This window comes from Lagenorhynchus albirostris, chromosome 16, assembly GCF_949774975.1.
Source record: "Lagenorhynchus albirostris chromosome 16, mLagAlb1.1, whole genome shotgun sequence".
Classification (NCBI taxonomy): Eukaryota; Metazoa; Chordata; class Mammalia; order Artiodactyla; family Delphinidae; genus Lagenorhynchus; species Lagenorhynchus albirostris.
This window is the reverse complement of record NC_083110.1, coordinates 49,407,492-49,431,459: the sequence shown is the minus strand read 5'-3', so window position 1 is coordinate 49,431,459 and position 23,968 is coordinate 49,407,492. Positions and strand designations below refer to the sequence as shown.

At 39.3% G+C, this 23,968-nt stretch overlaps 1 protein-coding gene across 7 annotated transcripts in view; it reads right to left on the bottom strand.

Moving 5' to 3' along the window:
• The window catches only part of PCGF5 (polycomb group ring finger 5), a 117,227-nt gene that overhangs the window by 30,067 nt on the left and 63,192 nt on the right, over positions 1-23,968 (bottom strand). For 6 of the 7 annotated variants that reach the window (XM_060125842.1, XM_060125839.1, XM_060125845.1 and 3 more), the window contains exons 3-6: positions 15,921-16,017; positions 10,054-10,109; positions 9,881-9,940; positions 7,276-7,424 (exon numbers count right to left, since the gene is read on the bottom strand). In XM_060125842.1, the coding sequence (XP_059981825.1) occupies positions 7,276-7,424; positions 9,881-9,940; positions 10,054-10,109; positions 15,921-16,017 (362 nt within the window). The remainder of the gene's footprint in view (positions 1-7,275; positions 7,425-9,880; positions 9,941-10,053; positions 10,110-15,920; positions 16,018-23,968) is intronic. The other variant, XM_060125843.1, reaches the window with a different exon arrangement.

The following is a 23,968-nucleotide window of genomic DNA, read 5'->3' as shown; positions in this document are numbered from 1 at the left end:
TTTCCACACACTCGTGAATTTTGACGAATTTCCTCCTGTTATTGATTTCTAATTTCATTCCATTGTGGTTGGACAATATACTTTGTATGATTTCAATCCTTTTAAGTTTATTGAAACTTCTTCTGTAGCCTAACATAAGGTCTGTCCTGAAGAATGTTCTATATGAGCTTGAAAAGAATGTGTATCCTGCTGTTGTTGGGTACAGCAGTCTAGAGATGTCTATTAGGTCTAGCTAGTTTTGGTGCTGTTCAAATCTTCTATTTCCTTATTGACCTTTTTTTCTAGTTGTTCTATCCATTATTAAAAGTGTGGTATTGAAGTCCATTACTGAAAGTGGTATTATTGTTGAATTGTCTATTTTTCCCTTCAATTCCGTCAGTTTTTGCTTCATATATTTTGGGGCTCTGTTGTTAGGTGCATTTATATTTATAACTGCTATATTTCTTTGATGGATTAACACTTTTATCATTATAAAATGTCCTTCTTTGTTTCTGATAATTTTTGTCTGAAAGTCTATTGCCACTCCTGCTCTTTTGGTTACTGTTTGCATGGTATTTCTTTTTCCATTCCCCTACTTTCAACCCATTTGTGTCTTTGAATCTAAGCTATGTCTCTTGCAGACAACATAAGAGTTGTATCATGTATTTTTAATGCAGTCTGCCAACACTTGCCTTTAACTGGAGAGTTTAATCCATTTCAAGATAATTACTGTTAGGGTAGGATTTATATCTGCCATTTAAAAAATTTGTTTTCTGTTGTATCTTAGGCCTTTTTGTTCCTGTTTCTCAATTACTGTTTTATTTTGTGTTGAAATGATATACTACAAAATTCCTCTTTAACTGCCTTGTCATTTCTTTTACTGTGTATTTTCAAGTGACTTTCTTTGTGACTTCCCTGAAGATTATAACTGACATCTAAATTTATAACAGTCTACTCTGGAATAATACTATCTTAATTCCAATAGCACAGAAAAATTTGCTCCTATGTAGCTGCTTCCCCCTGCCCCCGGCTGTTACTGTCTCAAATTACATCTTTATACTTAGTGTGCCCATTAACATAAATTTAGAGTTACTGCTTTATGCAGTCATCTTTTAAAGCAGATAGGAGAAAAAAAGTTTACACACAAAACATACTTTACTTTTGCCTTTTATATTTACCTGTACAGTTACCTTTACTAGTGGTCTCTATTTATTAATGTGGATTTGAGTACTAAGTGTCGTTTTGTTTAAGCCTGAAGGACGCCCTTCATTATTTGCAGAGAAGGTCTGGTAGTGACACAGTCTCTTACATTTTGTTTACCTGGCAGTATTTTAAATTCTCCTTCCTTTTTGAAGGGTGTAAGTTTTTGACGGACATAGAATTCTTGGTTGACAGGTTTTTTTCTTTCAGCACTTTGCATATGTCATCCTACTGCCTTCTGGCCTTTATAGCTTCTGATGAGAAATCAGCTACTAACCTTATTGAACATCCCTTGTGACTGATGAGTCACTTCTTTATTGTTGCTTTCAAGATTTTCTGTCTTTTAATGGTTTGATCATGATGAGTCTAGCTATGAATTTCTTTGAGTTTATCATATCTGGAGTTTGTTGAACTTATGGGATATTTAATGTTTTTCATCAAATTTGGGAAGTTTTTGGCCAAAAACTTCAAATATACTTTCTGTCCTTTTCTCGTCTTCTTTGGGGACTTCCATTATGTGTATGTTGGTAAGTCTGATGCTATCCTACAGGTATCCACTCATTTTTCTTCATTACTTTTCTTTCTGTTCCTCAAACTGCGTAATCTCAATCTATCTTCAAGTTTTGGGGTTCATTTCCTATGACTCAAATCTGCCACTGAATCTCTTCAGTTAATTTTTCATTTCATTTATTGCACTTTTTAACTCCAGAACATTTAAAAAAATAATCTCTATCTTTTAATTAATATTCTCTAGGTGGTGAGATTGTTCTTGTACTTTCATGTAGATGTTTAGGTATAATTTCTTTTAGTTCTTTGCACATTAAAACATTTTTTTATTGGATTATAGTTAATTTACAGTGTTGTTAGTTTCAGCTGTACAGCAAAGTGAATCAGTTATACATATACCTATATCCATTCTTTGAGCTGTACAGCAGGTTCTTATTAGCTATCTATTTTATATATATTAGTGTGTATTTGTTAATCCTAATTTCCTAATTTATCTTCTCCCCCTCCCTTCACCTTTGGTAACCATAAGTTTGCTTTTTACATCTGTGACTCTACTGCTGTTTTGTAAATAAGTTCATTTGTACCATTTTTTTTAGATTCCACGTTAAGTGACATCATATGATATTTGTCTTTCTCTGGCTTACTTCACTTAGCATGATAATCTCTCAGTCCATCCATGTTGCTGCAGATGGCATTATTTTGTGCTTTTTTTATGGCTGAGTAATATTCCATTGTATATACGTACCACATCTTCTTTATCCATTCCTCTGCTGATGGACATTTAATTTGCTTAGATGTCTTGGCTATTGTAAATAGGGCTGTGATGAACAAGAGGGTGCATGTATCTTTTCAAATTACAGTACTCTCCAGATGTATGTACCAATTTACATCCCCACCAACAGTGCAAGAGAGTTCCCTTTTCTCCACACCCTCTCTAGCATTTATTGTTTGTAGATTTTTTGATGATGGTCATTCTGACTGGTGTGAGGTGATACCTCATTGTAGTTTTGATTTGCATTTCTCTAATAATTAGTGATGTTGAGCATCTTTTCAGGTGCTTTTTGGCCATCTGTATGTCTTTTTTGGAGAAATGTCTATTTAGATCTTCCACCCATTTTTTGATTGGGTCTTTTTTTTTTTTTTTTGATATTGAGCTGCATGAGCCGTTTGTGTATCTTGGAGATTAATCAGTTGTCAGTTGCTTCAGTTGCAAATATTTTCTCCCATTCTGTGGGTTGTCTTTTCATTTTGTTTATGGTTTCCTTTGCCGTGCAAAAGCTTTTAAGTTTAATTAGGTCCCATTTGTTTATTTTTATTTTCATTACTCTAGGAGGTGAATCAAAAAAGATACTGCTGTGATTTATGTCAGAGTGTTCTACCTATGTTTTCCTCTAAGAGTTTTATAGTATTTGGCCTTAACATTTAGGTCTTTAATCCATTTTGAGTTTATTTTTATGTATGGTATTAGGGAGTGTTCTAATTTCATTTTTTAACGTGTAACTTTCCAGTTTTCCCAGCACCACTTATTGAAGAGACCTGTCTTTTCTCCACTGTATACCTTGCCTCCTTTGTCACAGATTAGTTGACCCTAGGTATGTGGGTTTATCTCTGGACTTCTATCCTGTTCCATTGATCTATATTTCTGTTTTTGTGCCAGTACCATACTGTTTTGATTACTGTAGTCTTTGCACATATTTTAAATGGATGATTTTAAAATGTATATTTAGTCAAGTTCAGTGTCTGGGCATCTTCAGGGACATTTTCTATTGACCGCTTCTTTTCCTATATATGGGCTATACTTTCTTGTTTCTATCTGTCTCATAATATTTTGTTGAAAACTGAACATTTAAAATAATGTGGTAACACTGGAAATCAAACTCCTGCTTGCTCCTCAGGGATTGCTGTTGTGGCTTTTTCTTGTTTCTCATTGTTTAACAACTTTCCTAAACTAATTCTGTAAAGCCTGTATTCTTTACAGTATGTGGCCACTGAAGTTTCTACCTAGTGGTCAGCTAACAACTGCACAGAGATTTCCTTATACACCTGGACCCAGTTAAGTCTCCTGGTCTTTGCTGAGGGACTCTATATGAGTTTTGGGGCACACCTCCAACACTCAACCAGGTTGTTGACAACTCTGCCTAAGTCTTCACTTCCTGCTTGTGCAGAGCCTCAAGGTCAGCCAAAGGTGACAGTTTAGGGCCTACTAATTGACTCTGAAAGTTTTTGCCAGTTTTTTCACTGCTTTTATGGAGGAGCAAATTTTTGGCAGTCCTTACTCTACTATTTTCATTACCTTCTTGCTCTTGACTTTTGAACTGAAGTAGGTATACTGTATAAACCATACATGCAACTACTACACCACCACATTTGAGAATCTCATCCTACTACAGAGGAATGAGATGGTTGAGAAGGCTGTAAAGGAATGCAGGCATAATTTTTCTGTCTTTAAGCGGTATGTAATCCAGTTTCAAGGAAAAAACACACACCAAAAAAGATAAAAGACAATATCAGTGCCTGGTACCTTTAGGAACACAATAAATGCTGATTTAATAAATAAATGCAAGTCTTAGAATTTCAGAAGGGATTCACTAAGGTGGAAAAAAACGTCACAAAAAATAGAGGTCTCTTGGGTCTTGACAGAAGTCTAGGACAGTCGTGAGAACAGGGAAGAACATGCCAAAAAGGAAGGATTATTCAAAGTTTTAGAGGGTTTTAAATATTCTTAATACAAGCCTTTATATATTCTGGATGCAAATCCTTTGTCAAATATGGGTGCCAACTTTTATGCTGGTATTCACAAATAAATGACAATAATCCTGTGTCTTGAGAGACAGATTCATTGATGGGAATAATGGAAGATAAACTCATCAAGATAGGGGTTAGTGAAAGAGCTTGAATGCTAACACAAGGAGTTAATACTTGATTCTAGAATGTGGCAAACTATGGCCATAGCCCTCAAGCCAAATCTGGCTATCTATTTTCGTTAGTAAAGTTTAATTGGAACACAGCCAAGCCAGTTTGTTCACTATCGTCTATGGCTGCTTTACTGCTAAAATAAGCAAGCTGAGTAGTTGCAACAAAGCCCATATGGCCCACAGCGCCCAAAGTGCCTACTACTTGACCCTGAGAGTGGCCATGAGTGCTTGCACACACTCAGGCTGAAGCCTCAGCCCTGCATAATAAAAGAAATTAAGGATACAGGAAACAGTTCAGACTACTTTCAAAAATCTAGATATAAGGTGAGCAGCAGTGGACTGAGGGGAATTTTGCAGGACTTATGACTGGTTGAAGGGGAAGGGTAGAAGGTAAAAAATGTTCAAGATTTTGAATTCTATGATTGGCTGAAAGATAGTAGTGAACCAGATGTAAAATAGACAGCTAGTGGGAAGCAGCTGCATAGCACAGGGAGATCAGCTTGGTGCTTTGTGACCACGTAGACGGGTGGGATAGGGAGGGGATACGGGGATATACGTATACGCATAGTTGATTCACTTTGTTATACAGCAGAAACTAACACACCATTGTAAAGCAATTATACTCCAAGAAAGGTGTTAAATAAAAATAAGTAAATAAAACTTAAAAAAGAAAAAAAGGATGGTAGTGATAACTGAAACAGCATGTTTGGAGTAAACTTAGTCTGGAAGTACAATATGACGAATTTGTCTTTAAACGTGTTAAGTTTTATGTATTAGTGAAACTCCCAACTAGGATACTGAAAGTCGTTAGAGATATAATACTTCCACTTGGGAGAGATGGCAGGTTTGGAAAGTGGGATTTGAAAGTTCTTTGCATAGCTGAAAACACAAAAAATAGAAGTGACCTCCTAGGATGACTGTAGAGAGAGAATAATTGAGTGGAGGACTAGGTATTAGCTATACTCACATATATAAAGCAGAAGACAGGAAGAAGTAGAGTCAGTGGAGACAGTATAGGAGTGGCCAGAGAGAAAAGGTGAGAACTGGGGAGCACAGTATATGTCATGTAGGCTGTAAAAGTGGTTTTAAGAATGAAGGTACAAGGATGGACAAAAGTCTATTTTAAAGGAAAGAGTGAAAAGATAAAAAGTCAACTGGAATGGCAAAGCGTCCAAGATGCCAAAAAGAATATCAAGGCAGGGGGTAGTTAATTTTTCAGATGAATTTCTAAAATGCAATGTTTTATAACTTTCATACTAGAAAGCCTGCAGAGAAGTAGACTTCACATTTATTTATGAAGAGATATTCCACCTTTCTATTGACTTAATTTTCACTACAAGATAATAACTCATGTACTAGAGAGCTAAAGAATGATCATAATCTCTATTAAGAAAAACATCCCCAAAAGAGGATTACAGAAATGACTGGGAATAAGAGAGAAATGTAAAGTTATTAAAAATTGATGAAAAGACTGACAAAAAGGAAAGGGTGCTGCACCAGAGCATAAAAGCCAACAGGGAAGCCTGGAAGGATAAATAGGTACAGTGGCCACTTCTCTAAATACTGCTGTACTCTATTACATGCCTTGTCCAACCAACCTCTCTTAACTAAATGAAATACCTTATTGTATTATAACTGTTTGTATGTGTAAGACCCAACCAAAAGTCCCTGAGTGAAAAAATTTATTATTTACATCTTCACTGACTAATATCCACATAGTGGATAAATATTCATTGAATCACTATGCTAATACATATTTCTTTTTGCAAGATGCTGGGAAAACTTAATCAGAGTTGAAAAATTTTGTTTTTAACTTCCTGACAGGAAAATTTTCATTAAATGTATTAGTAAAAAATTCATTAAATGAATTTTTTAAATACAGTTAAAAAATTAAATGTATTAGTAAAAAAACTTGGGCTTCCCTGGTGGCGCAGTGGTTCAGAGTCCACCTGCTGATGCAGGGGACACGGGTTCGTGCCCCGGTCTGGGAAGATCCCACATGCCGCTGAGTGGCTAGGCCTGTGAGCCATGGCCGCTGAGCCTGCACTCCGCAACGGGAAAGGCCACAACAGTGAGAGGCCCGTGTACCGCAAAAAAAAAAAAAAAATTCAACTCACTGGCCTACAGATCACACAGAGGAAGTAAAGGAAAAGTTCACGGGTACTTTATGACATCCATCAAAACCAATTATGTTGTTCATAAAATGTATTAGCCATGACATGGATAGCTTTTTTGAATTGCAAATAAAAACAGAGAAACAAAAGAGAAAATCAGAAGAGGATGAATAAAAGGTTGAGGATGTTTTCCAACATGAAACGATCTGAGTCTGAGTTGGTGACTACACTTAAAAAGGGAAAAACAGTGTATATGAACTCCCAACAAAGGTATAAAAGGAGGTTGAAAGAGGAGAAATAGAGGCGTGATTCTCCTCATTGGCCACTAGGTGGTGGCAGTGACCCAGGACGGTTCAGTTATGAGGTTTAGAAATCAGGAGCCTGAAGTAAGCAACTGCTTGGCTATTTGCAGGTAAGAGACTGTCGGAGAATGACATTCTATTTGTTTAATAAAAAATTTGAAAGCAAACATTCTGAAACAGTAGGAAAATTCATCAACATGTTATGAAAGGTTTACTATAAAATGATTATGAAAAAAACAACTGTACTCGTCCACTCACCTTTACTACATTGTCCCCTGATTGTCCATTATTTCGTAAACAATCTAGACATATAGCAATTTGTGGGTCACTTCTGTGATAGTCTTTATCATCTTGATTTTCATCACCTTCTTCATCTACTTTAGGTTTGTCAACTTTTGAAGTATCATCTGTATAATTTAAATAAAGCTAAGTTAACTCAGTTGATTTTATAGTTAAGCAACAATATACTAACCATGAAAACAAAAATAAACTTTAAAAAACATTTCTTAACAGTTTTTGATGAAGAATATATAACTGAAACTTTTAGTACCTTTAAATGTCCCAACCACTCAACAATGGAAATATTTTTAAAAAACCCATCAGTGACTTATGAGCATAGCTTACGACTTCTAGGCTCACTGGGACATCCAAATGAAAGACTCAGGACTAGCTATATTTGGTCACAAAAATGACTGCCATTAGTGATGAGACCACTTAGAAATTGATAAGATATAAAAATACTTCCAAATTCTATATATATTCAAAACTTAAAACCAAGTACTCTTTTCAAACTAAAATATTCTCTAAGTTCTCAAAATTTCAAATTATTAGATATTCATAAAATTAGCTAGTGAAATAAGCAGAATGAATTAGCTTTTTTAACATGTATGTAACTATGTAGCATTAAAACATCATCAAAGAAATCTGAGTAGCATACTATAAACAAATGTATTTAACCTATGAAATACCAGAAGCCTACATATAATGCAACTATATTTGTTGATTCATTCATTTACTGAGTGCCTTGAACTCTGTTAAGACTAAGCCTGAGGAAACAATATTGAAACTGTAGTGTTATCATCCTCACCCTCATCGTGTCAGAGTATTTAGGAGGAGGTACAGGCAAGTAAAGAAAACAGACGGAGATGTCGATAAGGACTTTGATATAAGAGGTAAGATAGACCAGGTGGGCACATATAACAGAGTTAATAAACCCAAACTTTGGGGTGAAGCAGAGATTCAGGGGAGATTTCCAGATAAAATGTCTGTAAGCTGAAACTTGAAAGAATTAGTCAGCCAAGCATTACAGTATAGAAAATCCCAGGGAAAAAAAAGACCACTTAGCTCCTCTTTAATGACTGTAGCAAAAGCATTACAGATGTTATCATACAGGGCAGGTGGGCTCTCTCTTCTGCCTTTTTGTATGGAACCCACATAGACAGGAGCTGCCTTCTATGAACCAAGATCCAGCTCCAAGAAAAGGTCCAAATTCTTCACCCAAACTAAAGACCAAATATGATAAAATACTTTTAAAAGGCAGAAATATGGGAAAAGGGAGATAAACGCAAAGTAGGCTACAGTCCTTCGCTAGTCAATCTGTAAGACACACAGTCATGGACTAACCCGACCCCATAGCTTCTGATGACAAGCCCTGGCTCCTGTCCTCTTGAAAAAGCAGGCAAAAACTGGAACATTCAGTCAATTTTACCTATATTTTTAGTATAGCACTACTGTCTAAATTGCAATTTACACTTGGGTAAAACAAGCCTTTAGTTAAGTCGTTTTTTGCCAGACTTGGCTTCTTTGCCCATTTCAGTGTTTTGATTATAGATTAAAAATAATCCCTTGCTACCTTATTCCAATCATTCAAAACTATTCTCAAACCTCCCCTGCTATAGGAAGCCAGCCCTGCACAGTTAAGTTGAACTAAAAAAACTCTGATCCCCATTTTACATATGAAGTGAGAAAGCCATTTTAATGATATGTAATTGACAATCCTGTGAATCGTATGGGAAAACCAGGGATGGAAGACTGAGCTCACAAGTGAGCCTATAAAAACAGACATATATCCTTGAAAGATTTCAATGGTATTTTTAGGCCATCTTGAAACAAACCTCATATTTAATGTCAATAGGAAAGGATACTACTTATAATTTCAGATATGTTGTACTTTTTTTTCTTTTGTGTGAATTATATACATGCTAAAAACATTACTCTGCCCAGTAATGTTTGCCACTTTCCTTAATTATTAAAAATTGCTGATTTCTGAGGGACCCAAAAGGGAAATTTGGTCACTTAGCATAGGTGATGGGGAAAATTCCCATAAGTGTCTAAAAATATTTTTCAAATTTTAGGATATATAAATTTGTATCATCTGAGCTCTACCTATGAAAAGGTCGTTCCAGGTTATCAGAGCACGGCAAGATCCTCTGATCTGGCTCTCAGCCACATCCCAGTTCCCTCTCCTATTAAACACACAAAATAAAATACAACAGCAAATGCCTCACTGTTTAGTTGCAGGCTATGGCTACTTCTGACTTCAGTCTCCTTTAGCTCTCCAGCTAATATTGCTATAATCAACGGTCACTTTTCTGTTTTATCTCCTTTTTCTCTTCCCAATTTCCTCTATTTCCAATTACCTTCAACTGGACTGACTCCAGATTTACATGCATTTATATAAAATCTCATGATTCTATATAAAAAGTTCATAATCAGAGAAAGGTTCAGAATGTAAAGGGGTACAGGAATTTTACCCCTTGTACAGGAGAAACTTGAGCTTGAAGAGACAGATTAGTTCACCACAGCTACAAAAAGCTGACCAATTTGAGAGATTCCATCAGATATAGAAGTAAAAAAAAATCACCTTGTCCATTTTCTTGAGGCTTGTTTTTCTTCCAAAATTCAGACTCACGCTCAAGTTCTTCTAATTTAAAAGAAAAAATTATAAAAGTAATAGAAACACAATCATGAAGTCTTTAACAGAAATGGTGATTTCACAAAACACAAAACTCTGCAAGAACCCAAAGAGCAACTTACGTTCTCGTAGTCCAGGGACCAACTTAAATATAATTTCCTCTAATGTGTTATCCAACCTTCCAAAGAGGAAAAAAGAGAATATACAAACAATGAAGACATCAAAATCCAATAGGTAAACCATTCAAGATCTGCATCTCACATATACTACAAAATATAGAACATACACAGTTTTGGCACAAGTACCACACCCAACTGCTCTGCGAGTGGAGCACATCTATTTCTAGCCTGTCCCAGTGGAACACAGATTACAAAAATGGTCCCGTCCCCAGCTCTCTCTACAATCTTGCCCCTCTGAACAGAACTTTGATAAACGGATGGAGTCTATTTCTCTACTCTGAGAATATGGGCCAGCCCTGAAATGTGCTCGGGCCAAAAGGATGTGGCACAAGTGACACTGCTTAGCTCTGAGCGCAAGCCTTATGAGGCATATCACGTGCTTTGGTGTGCTTTCTTGGAATCCTGCCACCATTAGAACGAGTCTGGAGGACACTATGTCCAAGGAGCCAAGCTGCCCTACTGAGGCCATCTCACACTAGGTCATGGACAGTCCAACCCAACAGGACAGAACCCAGGCCAGGATCGGCAGGGCAGCAACTGACCAGCCTCTGACTGCAGTCACCAGAGCGAGCCCAGCCAAGACCAGCAGACCCACCTGGATCTGTGAGCCACACAGAACTGTGAGGAATAATAAGTGCTTTTACTATTGTGTTCGGCATGAAAGCTAGGGGTGGTTTGTTATACAGCAATAGCTGATGCAGCCAGCTATTGCTTTCAAAATCTCTACCACAACGCTGGCTCTTTCCTATGAAAGAAACAATCTCCAGTCTTCTCTTCTGAGAAATTTAGACCATTTTTCCTAGATAAAAAACGTAAATATTTCCCTTGACATTTTTCTCGTCTCCTTTTCCTGCTGTATCTGAGCACAACTGTTCCTTTCCACGGCTTTCATTTCTTCATCTTGTCCTGCTGCTCCTGAGACACCCTTTCCGCTCATCTCCTTCATCCTGCTCGGCGGCATGACCCTCCTCCAACTGAAAACACGGCTACGCTTCTCACAGCTAAAAAGCCCCCAAACCTTGGCTTAACCTATTGTCTTTTCAAGCTGTTAGCAGATACACAACCTCTTCTTCCAACTGGAAAAACTAAGAAATCACAGTTGACATTATTTCTGTCACATATTTTTGCTTCTTTTACTCGACTGAACTCCTCAAATCATCCATAACTTCCATAATGAATAGATTTAAAAATTTTTTGAGAGCTAAAATTTAAAAAATCTTACTTTTAAAGTCATTTTTCTCCTCATTGCTCTGCAGCAGTTTATCAGTGCTGCCTGACGCTGCCTCCTTGAAAATTTCCTTTCCTGGTTTTTCTTTTTTTCTATCAACTCCCTTTGTCCCCAAGATATTTTTCTTTTGCCAACTACCTCTACATCTGAGTATTCTCCTTTGCTCTGCTCTCTGCACCCTCTGACCTTTTCTACAGGCCGCCTTCCTTGAAGATCTCATCCACTTTTGTGACTTCAAAACTAACATATAGGCAGATAACATATATATACACAAACACACATTGCATCTCTCTGCTGAGCTCAAGTTCCATACTTCCAACAGATGTTGAATATCCCGAGCACCTCCTTTTGTTCATATATGTCAAGACTCTCTTATCTATTCTCCTTCAACAAAATACTGAATACCTGTCTTACTTTTTAAAAATTAAATTTAGAAATGATACCATATCATTCCCAAATAGGCTCAAAATGCAAGCATTATTTTAACCTACCTGTCTCTCCTGCTTCACATATTTACTCACCAAGCCCCAAACAGCTGCTTCTCAATGTTCCTCCCACCCAGTCTTTCCACATTCCCATCCTTCCGTTCCCTCAATTACCACCCTATTTAGAGGACAGCATAGAGATGTTTCCCTTTACCTTGACATGCTCATAGTGAATTTTCCTTAAGCACTAATTTGATCATTATTTGCCTGCTCGAGAACTAATTTCTTCCTACCACCTGGCTTCACGTGTTTATATAACTTGAGTTCAACCTGCAAACTGTAACTGGTGCTGCTCTCTTGTTGCTCTTCTCTAGCCAACTGACTTACTCAATTATCCTCAAGAATGCCTCGCCTTTTCCAATCTGTTTTCCTCCCTCATGCTCTTCATCCTGGCTCAAATATTTTTTTCCAGTTCCTACTCTCCAACCAAACCGATGTTACCTGATTCTTCAGGACTTACCTACTAACTCCTTCACAGAGTTTTCCCAGACTATTTAATAGTAGCAGTGTTTAAGAGAAGTATTATTTCTCTTCTTCTTAATATTTGTTTTATCAATGTAATACACATGTATAATTTACAAATCAAACTTCCCTGTAACCTTATATGAAAACACAACATTTTTATGCCCCGCTCTCTCTGTTCCTGATTCCTACAACCCCAGGGGCAACTGCTTTCAAATCCAAGCTGTTTTGTCTAGTATTTACTTTCATATTTCTATATATATGATAGACAGATGATAGATTAAAAAACAAAGCCATTCTTTCTCTGCTGTCTAGGTCTTTCTGACCTCCTTCTGTGGGAGATAAAGGTTTAGCTCTCTGATATCATCCTGCCATGCCCCTTTCCTCCCAACATACGTTTTCCCAACTCTCATCTTCCTAATAGTCTTACTGTCATTTTAAAAATAATGAGTGTTTACATGGTTAGGATTATCTAAATATTCACAGTGTACTCTGATTAAAGATATCCCCTCCTTCAATTTTTTTCTTTCCCTGGCGTTAGTAATTGCTTTCTTTTCTTCATCTGCTACATACCCATTCCGAAATTCTCTGAAAGAATTTTCTTCTTACTATGCACAAACAGTTCAGGAATCAACTAGTTCCATTCCTGTCCCCGCGGGACATCACCCCTCACCAACGTCATGTTCTCGCTGCCCTCGCCGTCCATTCAGGACTACCCCACAGCAGTCATTAGAGCCGCAGCTTGCATGCACTTTGGACTCCCCTGTCCCTCCCTCACTTGCTCAGAATCATGTGGTATAACCACACCACCAGTCCAATCCAGCTCTCCATCACCTTCTACCCATGGGCTGGAAAGCCCAACCACACCCCTTCAAATTCGTAACTACAACCCAGGTGCGCCTTTCAGGTTGCCAGGACTCACACTACACTTCCCAGTCCATTTATTCTCTTACTTTCCTGGACAACACACTTTCTTCTCTCGCCAACCCCTACACCCGCCTTTTCCACCCTTACTCTTGGCTGATAAACATCTTCTCCTCAGTGAGACACAAACTTGCAGACTCTGACCACCACATCTACCTATGGCATCTGCACCCATGTCTACTCTGCCCTCCTACCTGCTGCTATACATGACCTGTAGGAAGCCAGCCTCTTCTATTAGATTTCACTCCCTCTCAACCACCCAAGAGCACTGCTTCAGCAATGCCCTCTCTCCCCAACTCTATTATTACCTTTTTGCTCTTTCTTGGATTAGTCCCTTCACACATGCCATTATTCCTCCCATATCACAACAAAACAGAAAACCTTCTTGACTGTACTTCTCTGAACGGCTACCACCCCATTTCTTTGCTCCCACTCCCATTTGTGGCAAAACTTGAGAAAGTTGTCTATACTCACTGTTTTTAACTCTTCTTCCTCCCTTTCTCTCCTGTAACAATCCAGTTAAGTTTTTGCCTCACAGCTCTACTGAAAGTGCTCTTGTCAAGGCTGATGACCTCCAAGTTGCTAAATCCAACTGTCAACTCTGTCTTCCCCTTACAACATCAGACACAGTCCATCACTCCCTCTTCTTTGCTTGGCTTCCAAGCCACACACTTGCATCCTCCCTCTCCCGTACTGACTGTGCCTTTTCAGTTTCCTTTGCTGGTTCTTCCTCCTCTCCCTGACCTCTCAATGTTGGAATGCTCCAGGGATCAATCCTTGGTCCTCTACTCTTCTCTCTGCACTCACACCCGTGCATGATCTCATCCAGTCCCACAGTTTTAAATACTGTCTACACGCTGAAGACTGCCAGATATTTAACCCCGGCCAGACCTCTCCCCTTGAATCACAGACTTGTATATTCACCTGCCAACTTCTCTCTTCTCTGAAATGATTAACAGACTCAACTTGTCCAAATCCAAACTCCCCATCTACCTGTCCCCCAAACCTGCTCTATCCTTAGTCTTCCTTATCTCAGTTAATGACAAGCCCATTCTCTAATTGCTCAGGTCAGAGATCAGGTCCACAATCTCTGAGCTCCTGGCCCACTACCCAGGCTCCCACGCTGCTCCTCAGACAAGCTGCAGGTGCCCTCCTAACTCCTGACTCAGGCCGTGTGCACTGGCTGCTGCCCTGACCTGGAGCAGGCACGCTTTCCTCAGATTTATGCATGGCTAATTCCCTCAGAGACAGCAATTCTGTGCTCAGATCTCACCTTCTCAATGAGGCCTATCCTCACCGTTTTATTTAAAGCTGGCATCTGTCCCTCCCTTCATACCTCTGATGCCCCTCACTTGCAGCACCTTCTCAGAGTTGCTGATTCAGAGGGTCTGAGGCGGGGCCCAAGAACTGCCATTTCTAATAAGATACTAATGGTTTGGGGACCACACTTTGAAAACCAATGGGCCAGACGTTTACTTATAGACAAATTATTCCAACTATAGGTACTAACATAGAAAAGAAGTCTAAAACGTAAGACTTACAAATCCAGACTTATAGAATGATGGCAAACATCACATAGAGATGAAGTTAATAAGGGCTCTCTAGAGAATATCTAATTCTGTTTTTCAATGGGTACTTTCCTGAGATTGCACAGTTGATCTATGGTACAGCTATGGTAGGAACAGTGGGAAGAAAATGGGCTTAGTGGTGAGGACACCTGGCTTGTAGCTGGGAAGTAACATTTGAGTTTGCTAGGACCTTAGGCAATGTTGTGTCACTTCTATAAATCTCAATTTCTAATCTTGAAAAAGGATTTGGATTAGGATCTTATGTAGCACTTCTACCTTTAAAAATATATGATTATACTTCTTTATATTATTACTATTTATTTGGTATAATGATTATACCAGTAAGTAAATGGTAAAAAGGTAGTCATTTTTAAAATTCTTTTAAGTTTTACATAAATGTTTGTACACTCTTTTTGAATATATGATACAGTTTTAAAAATTAATAGTATCAAGATTAGTATCCCTGACCATCAGGTCTGCCCTCTTTCCACTACCGTGTAGCTCAGCAAATATAGAGTATTTTGTAGAATATTAAAATACTGAAAATAGGGGACTTCCTTGGTGGCACAGTGCTTAAGAATCCTCCTGCCAATGCAGGGGACACAGGTTCGAGCCCTGGTCTGGGAAGATCCCACATGCCGTGGAGCAACTAAGCCCATGTGCCACAACTACCAAGCCTGCGCTCTAGAGCTGTGAGCCACAACTGCTGAAGCCCATGTGCCTAGAGCCCGTGCTCCACAACAAGAGAAGCCACCGCAATGAGAAGCCCGCACACCACAAGGAAGAGTGGCCCCGGCTCGCTGCAACCAGAGAAAGCCTGCATGCAGCAACGAAGACCCAACACAGCAAAAATAAATAAATAAATCTAAAATACTGAAAATAACTACAACTAAAGTAACTTAGAGCCTGAGATAAAGTTATAATTTTTAACTTGGAAATGTGTTTCTTAAATATTTAATATGCACAGCCTTGTTTTTCATGCCCTCTTAATAAAATACTTTAAATTGAAATAAAATGGTTTAAAATGAAAATCATAAGACCTACATTAACTGAGTCAAAGCTCTAACAAATATGATGCATAATAAAAATTAAGAGTTTATGTAATTTATTTAAGTTAGTTGAACTAAAACTACATTTACGTACCTCAACATTTCTAACGGGTTTGTCTCATGAACCTGGTTGCCACACCTTGGACAATCATTGCTGTCTTCAAAGTGCTGGACAATACAAGTCTTACAGACTGAGAAGAAAAAAGATGTTAGGTTAAAATGCATCATTTGAACTTAATGTAATTAGAAATAGTCCTTAAAAATTATCTACTACATGTAAAATACCATTCTTTAATCAATAAAACCTTAAAATTATAACACTATAGGAAAGAACCAACTGAAATAAAGCCTACTGCCACAATATAAAAAGTATAGACTATTTTGCTTATTGTTTTTTAAATATATTCACAAACGAAACAATTTATTCATAGCACTATAAAAAAAGCTGATGCGTTTACATAAAATGATAGGGTTTTCATTTAAAGAAGTAGAACAAGGAAAGGTAGAAGCTGGTAAGTCAGGCCCATCCTTTCTTCTCCAAATAAAAATCAAATCTGAAGCACAAAATCTGTGTAAATTAAAGATTCACTTTCCATGCAATGTTGAAAAAACCTGAAAATCTAGTATGTTATCTTTAGAGATTTTAGAAATTTACCCCCAAACTGGAAATATGAAAAAAATATTCTGTTAAAATTATCTCAAAATTAAATAGGGCTAGAAAGTACTCATAAACGTAAGCTTTGAACATACAGAATCTCAAATTCAAATATTTATGTGTGTGAAATTATTAATTACGAAACCATGGATTTTCTATGTAGCTCTATTTAGACGACTGATGGTATCTGCAGATGTGGAACTCGCGGATATGGAGGGCCGACTGTAAGGGACTTGAGCCTCAGAAGATTTTGGTATCCACGGGGATCTTGGATAAATTAGCAAAATTGATGGATAGCAAAATAAAAATATACATATTATTAAAAAAAAGCTGGTAAGTCTGCATTTATTTCTTTTACTAAAAGTTTATTTGAATGCAACATCAATAGTTCTTAATAATACTTGAGAGTTTTCAGTATGTCTGGATTACTTTTTACTGGCAGGGTGCTCCTGGGACTAGCCAAGAGTTACAACGGAACTTCTGGCCTGTGCAGAGTATGATGAGTTTGTGCTCACAGATACCATAATTCCAAGGGGCACGAAGTATGGGTAGTGACATCAAGCTGGCACAAAAGCACAAGGTAAACCGAAAGAATGACTGAGAAACTGAAAGGGATAATTAAGATTTCAAATAAAGATTATAAACAAAGACAACAAAAATATGATTTGTGGCTTTTTGGCCACAAGCCTATACAGCCTGCCACTCCTCCAAATAATACTCCAAATAATACTAATCTTTCTGGTTATGAATCTCTCCCACCTTCTCCCTAAGCTTCTTACCTATCAATTGTCTTGCTCAAACACCTTTGACATATTGACAGCATCTGAACTATAAGAGTTTTTCAGTCCAATTCCCTATTCCAATACCCGCTCCTCCATTTTATTACCCTGTGTAATCTTAAATTTTCACCTGGTACTGATCAGCTCCCCCTTTTACAACTCCATTACAAACTACTTTCCCCCCTCCTTAAGCCCCACACTATCTAAAACAAGTAAAAGTTTATGTAAACAATTGATCAAGAGTACACACTAGGATTCCTACCACTGAGATTAGGTCTGAAAGTTCAAACACATCACACATACTGGTCAGAGCAACAATGGTCGGGGAAGAATTCTCCTCAGAAAATAATTTTAAAATTATCAGTACATACAGAGAATAGTATCTTGGTATTTCCTTTCACTTATTTATTCATCGATTCAATAGCCAAGCATTGTACTAGAAGTTGGGGGTGTAGGGGTAAACAAAACAAAGTCCATACCCTTATGGAGCTTATATTCTATTTGGGAAGTGAAAGAATTTTAGTTAGTAATAAGTGATATTTATAAAACAAACACAAAAATGATAGAGTGGGTGGGTGTGTGTGTGTGTGTGCCAGAGAGAGAGAGAGAGAGAGAGGGAGGGAGGGAGGGAGGGAGGGAGGGAGGGGCGAGAGAGAGAAGGGGGGAGAGAGAGAAGGGGGGAGAGAGAGGGAGGGAGAGGGAGGGAGGGGGAGAGAGAGGGAGGGAGAGGGAGGGAGGGGGAGAGAGAGGGAGGGAGGGAGGGAGGGAGGGAGGGGCGAGAGAGAGAAGGGGGGAGAGAGAGAAGGGGGGAGAGAGGGAGGGAGAGGGAGGGAGGGGGAGAGAGGGGGGAGAGAGAGAAGGGGGGAGAGAGAGAAGGGGGGAGAGAGAGGGAGGGAGAGGGAGGGAGGGGGAGGGAGGGAGGGAGGGAGGGAGGGGCGAGAGAGAGAAGGGGGGAGAGAGAGAAGGGGGAGAGAGAGGGGGGAGAGAGAGAAGGGGGGAGAGAGAGAAGGGAGGAGAGAGAGGGAGGGAGAGGGAGGGAGGGGGAGAGAGGGGGGAGAGAGAGAAGGGGGGAGAGAGAGAAGGGGGGAGAGAGAGAAGGGGGCAGAGAGAGAAGGGGGGAGAGAGAGAAGGGGGGAGAGAGAGGGAGGGAGAGGGAGGGAGGGGGAGAGAGAGAAGGGGGAGAGAGAGAAGGGGGGAGAGAGAGAAGGGGGAGAGAGAGGGGGGAGAGAGAGAAGGGGGGAGAGAGAGAAGGGGGGAGAGAGAGGGAGGGAGAGGGAGGGAGGGGGAGAGAGGGGGGAGAGAGAGAAGGGGGGAGAGAGAGAAGGGGGCAGAGAGAGAAGGGGGGAGAGAGAGAAGGGGGGAGAGAGAGGGAGGGAGAGGGAGGGAGGGGGAGAGAGGGAGGGAGGGAGGGAAGGAGGGAGGGAGGGAGGGGCGAGAGAGAGAAGGGGGGAGAGAGAAGGGGGGAGAGAGAGGGAGGGAGAGGGAGGGAGGGGGAGAGAGAGGGAGGGAGAGGGAGGGAGGGGGAGAGAGGGGGGAGAGAGAGAAGGGGGGAGAGAGAGAAGGGGGGAGAGAGAGAAGGGGGGAGAGAGAGGGAGGGAGAGGGAGGGAGGGGGAGAGAGAGAAGGGGGGAGAGAGAGAAGGGGGGAGAGAGAGAAGGGGGAGAGAGAGGGGGGAGAGAGAGAAGGGGGGAGAGAGAGAAGGGGGGAGAGAGAGAAGGGGGGAGAGAGAGAAGGGGGGAGAGAGAGAAGGGGGGAGAGAGAAGGGGGGAGAGAGAGAAGGGGGAGAGGGAGGGAGAGGGAGGGAGGGGGAGAGAGGGGGGAGAGGGGGGAGAGAGAGAAGGGGGGAGAGAGAGAAGGGGGGAGAGAGAGAAGGGGGGAGAGAGAGAAGGGGGGAGAGAGAGAAGGGGGGAGAGAGAGAAGGGGGGAGAGAGGGGGGAGGGAGAGAGCACGAGAACGCACACGTGCGTGCTGGGGGCTCGTAGCTATGTTAGCTACGAGTGATCAGGGTAGGACTTCCTAAGAAGGTAACATCTGAGCAGATTTTTTTGTTTTAAGAGTACACCCGAGTCCCCTATTCTCTACCTCTTTTTACCATGACATACAGCTATTAGGGTAACAACCCTTTACTATAATTCTCACAAAATTTGGATGAAGACAGTATTAGAAAACCTTAAAAAAGAAAAAGCTTAGATATGAATATATCTGTCCTCCAAATTTCTTGGCCTCCAAAACATTCTAAATGTCTTTTAAAAAGTTAATGTTTGGGAGGGACGGCTGCCTTGCTAAGCCACACTGAGGTAGAAGGAAAAAAAGCTGAATTCTTTTGCAGATTGCTGGTATTTGCTCTTTTCCCAGGGACACTAGATACATCTCTGAAATTTGGGGAAGAAGGCAAATAGTACACATAAGAGGCAAGAATGAAGGGGTATTATAAAGCCTGATCTTGTCCTGAATCTCTGATCCTGCCCTGGGGCTCTGTCGTTCAAAAGGTTTATCATGCTCAAGGTATTCAGGAATTCCTGGTTGTCTACCAGCCTTGGCCAAACAGAGAGGCACATGACATGCCCAGAGCAAGTCTTCATCTAGGTCAGCCAAAAGGCTAAGGGCAGGAGCCTATCCTCCCAGGGGCAAAGATACTAATCTAGGTTGTTCAAGAAAGAAATGTGAGGCTCATTTGTTCAGAGGTGCACACAGTTTCAAGAATAAGGCTGCTTAAGGCCAAGGCAGCCCCAGTGCTCAAGGATGCTGATGGGGAATATTAATCTATATTCTAGATCGGGACTGTCCAACACGATAGCCACTAGCGGCATGTGGCTCCCAAGCACTTGAAATGTTGCTACTTCAAGTTGAGATGTGCTGTAAGTGTAAAACACATGCCAGATTTTTAGAATGAAAAAAATCTCATTAATGTTATATTAATTACATGTGGAACTGATAATATTTTAGACACTGGATTAAATAAAATATATTAAAACTAATTTCATTTGTTTTTTTTTAAGTGGCTACTAGAAAATTTAAAATTACACAGGTGGCTCACATTTTATTTCTACTGAATAGTGCTCAACAGAGGGAGACAGAAAGCCCCATCAGGAGGTGAATTTATTTTTCACATCAACATTTGAGATACAGTATCTTATTCTACTTTTGCAGATGAAGAAGAGGTTTTTACAAGCTAGGTAACCTGCCTTCCCTGATGAATGGCAGCACAGAGACTTGAATCCAGGATTTCTGATATGAAATCAAATTTTGCAGATTAAAAAAATGTTTTTAACTTTACAAAGGAAAAGAATGTAATGTAGAAATACCATCCCCCCAAAACATCTTTAGCATCTCTGCTAAATCTGACCACCAAGTAAACATGACAGATAAGCCATCCCATAGGGCATAGGAATTAACCTTACTACATAAAATATTACATTAAAAGAATTAAAAAAATTTTTTTACAGAGGCTAAGGCACGTAATTGTCTTTAATTAAATTTTTTTCAAATAGTTTAAGAGAAAAATTTAAGATGTTGAAATATATTTTTACTCTAGTTTTCTTTTTTGTTCAGATGATTTGGTGGTGGATGTCATCATTTTCATCATAATCACTAACAATTAAAAGGTTTATAAAAAAAAAAAAGGTTTATGTAACAGGTACCACCCGAACACTTCAAAATATATTTAATTCGACACAATTTCATAATTTAATATTCATTAAAACCCCATTAATTAGGTAATATTATTAGGCCTCTTACAGATGAAGAAAAGGAATAGAGAACTTCAGCAGTTTGCCCAAAATCATGGAGCCAGTAAGTGGCGAAAGCCAGGATTTGAATCAAGAGCCCACTGTCTTATCCAGTGCATACCTATATGCTACACTGTCTTCTAATTTTATATCTATACATCTAAGGCATACAGAAAAAGAATGTCTTATCCCTTAATTTGGGAGCCTTAGATATGTCCACTTGTAGAATTAGAACTCCTTTTAAAATGAATATTTTGCACAAAATAGCCCTTTCAGGTAGCTTATATAGTCCTTAAATTAAAAAATTCTAGAAAATACATCTCTCACATGCTTTTAAAAGCTGTTAAATAAAGCACAAACTTATATAAATTAGAACCTGAGGAAATACAGGCCAGAACTTCACTGAAACTGAAAAAAAAAAAAGTAAAATGAGAATTTGCTTTCCCTTAGATGCTTAAAAAAAAACTCATCACTACAAAACTGACCTTTGATTCTTAGTTTATAATTTGGTTTTTATACGAGCTGAAAAACACATTTTAAAAATATCTTAAAGATTTAACACTAAGCTGTCTAACTGCTCAACTGCTGTACTGGTTAACTCAACTGGTCCAAGAATGATGTTTAAAAAGGTCCCAGTCTGCGGTTAAGACTGTGTGTGGAGACCAAGGAGAGACTTCATCCTCACCAGCCACTCTACAGAGAGATGCTGGAGCCAGCAGAAACACCTGGTCAGAAAGGGAGTTAGGCTCACCAAAGATATCCCCAGTTGCAAAAACACTTAAATGGTAACAAGTGCCAACATTTATTGAGCATTAACCAAATATCAGGCTCAGGGCTTTGTACGGCTTACTGTATGGACTGCTATCATCCTCCTCTGGCAAAGGAGGAATGCGATACCGGAGAGCCTGAGCAGGCTGCCCACATCTGCCCAGCTGTGTAGCAGACATGGCACCCAACCCCAGGCTGGATGTGCAGCTCAAGGCCTAAAATCCAAACCACTATGCAACACATCTTAAAATCAATACCATTTGGTCCCGAGCACCAGGATTTCATATTTTTAACTGATCTTTATATTTAGCTCATCACAACCATCATTAAACTTCTGCCCAAGGCTTACTAAGTGAAATTGTTCCTTTTACCATGTCTTAGATTTGAACTAGGTTGTTATACAGAATAGCAGGGAAAGAGTCATTGTGTCATCTAAAGCAGGGGTTTTCAAATTTAGATGGGCACCACAATCACCAATGAGATTTTTTAAAAGAACGGATTCATGGTCCCCATCCCAGACCAATTAAATCAAAATCTCTGGGAGATTAGCACCAGGACTCTAACTGTGCAAAGCTCTCACTGAAGCAGCCAGAAGACAACTGGGAAAACCCAGCCACAAAATCCTTACTGGCTAGTGCCTCAGTGAGGCTGCCCCATTCCAGGATTTGGCCCTCTGCCAAATCCTAACCAGAAGCCACTTTCTCATTCACCATTAGGGAATCACTGACACAGGACAAAACATAATCAAAAGAATATGCGATGAATGTGTTCTCTCTCTATAATGCAGACTTACATGAGAAGCCCAGGCAGTATGGCACAGTTGTTCTAGATAAAAGATAATCTCGAGGCAGAGAGCTGGATCTGAATCCCAGGTTCTGCCATTAGGCAAATTACTTTGTGCTTCTCTGTACAGGGAGATAACAAGGGTATCTACCTCACAGGGTTCTTAGGAGGATTAAATGAGATAATATATGTAAAATGTGTAAGCGAGTGGTAACTTATATTTAATAAATATGAGCTATCACTGTAAGTTAGATTGCTGGATGAGCATAAAATCATATGCATCAAAATCAGTAACCAAATATTGAGTGGCATCAGACCATGATTAGTTTGACGCATCTGTCTTAAATAACAGATGACCTTGCTAATGGAACTTGAAGTATCTATCATGTACTGGTAATTAACCCTCTGCAGCCATGTTCACCCTAGAGATAGTCTTGCAACTCAAGTATGATGTTTATGGCACACTGCTTCACCTGAATGGGAACTGCCTATCTTTGCATGTATGATACTTCTTTTTCTGGGGTTGAGGGTCCAAGATTGACCAACACTTTCACATTATATGCTCCTTCCTTAACTTTACATGTTTAATACAATTCTAGCACAGTCCCACTGGTCTAGGAGAAACCCTGTTGTGTCTCTTCCGGATCACTTTGCATATACCTGCTCTGAAGCACCATTTTATATTGATTCCACAGTTTAACTATTAAAAGGCTATCCTATTTTTTTATTTTCAAGTTCTTGAGGGGAGCGGGTTCTTCACAACAGGTACAAAGCCCATCTGTTGTTGCTATCTTGGATGTATGGTCCGCCCACATCTCTCATAGAAAGCTAACTTCCCAGCTTTTAATGACACAGTGATCTACAGAAATTTCTCTTCTTGAGCACCAATTCTGCTATCACTGATAATAAAACAATAACAGTCTTTTCTCTCATGTCCTTGGTCATGTCATTCATTAGTAATGCTCTGTTTATTAAAAGTGATCAAAGGCTGACTTCGTTAAAATCACCTGAGTGTGTTGGTTTTATCTGTCAACATAGAAGCATATTTTTTCCTCCTTCCTTAAGCACATCACTATCTTTATGTGCCCTTCTTAATAACACTCATTTGATATAGTTCACCTTTGAAAAATTTGCCTGTTATCTACTAACAATTTATAAGTAAACTGTGGGCATCTGTAGAGAGAAGAGATATCAGTTTGTTGCTTTTGATACATATTTACATGTGAAACTGACATTATTTCTAAATTTTTTCAGAATAGCTGTAATTTGCTTCCATGAGACAGTATCTCCTAGTTTTACTCACATAAGGAACTAATGAACATCTTACGTTACACGTGGCACAGTTCTTTCAAAGGCCTACATGAGTTGCAATTTCATGGAGAACACTAAGGATAGCATTACTTTCTACTGAGGAGAATGCTTTATTCTTG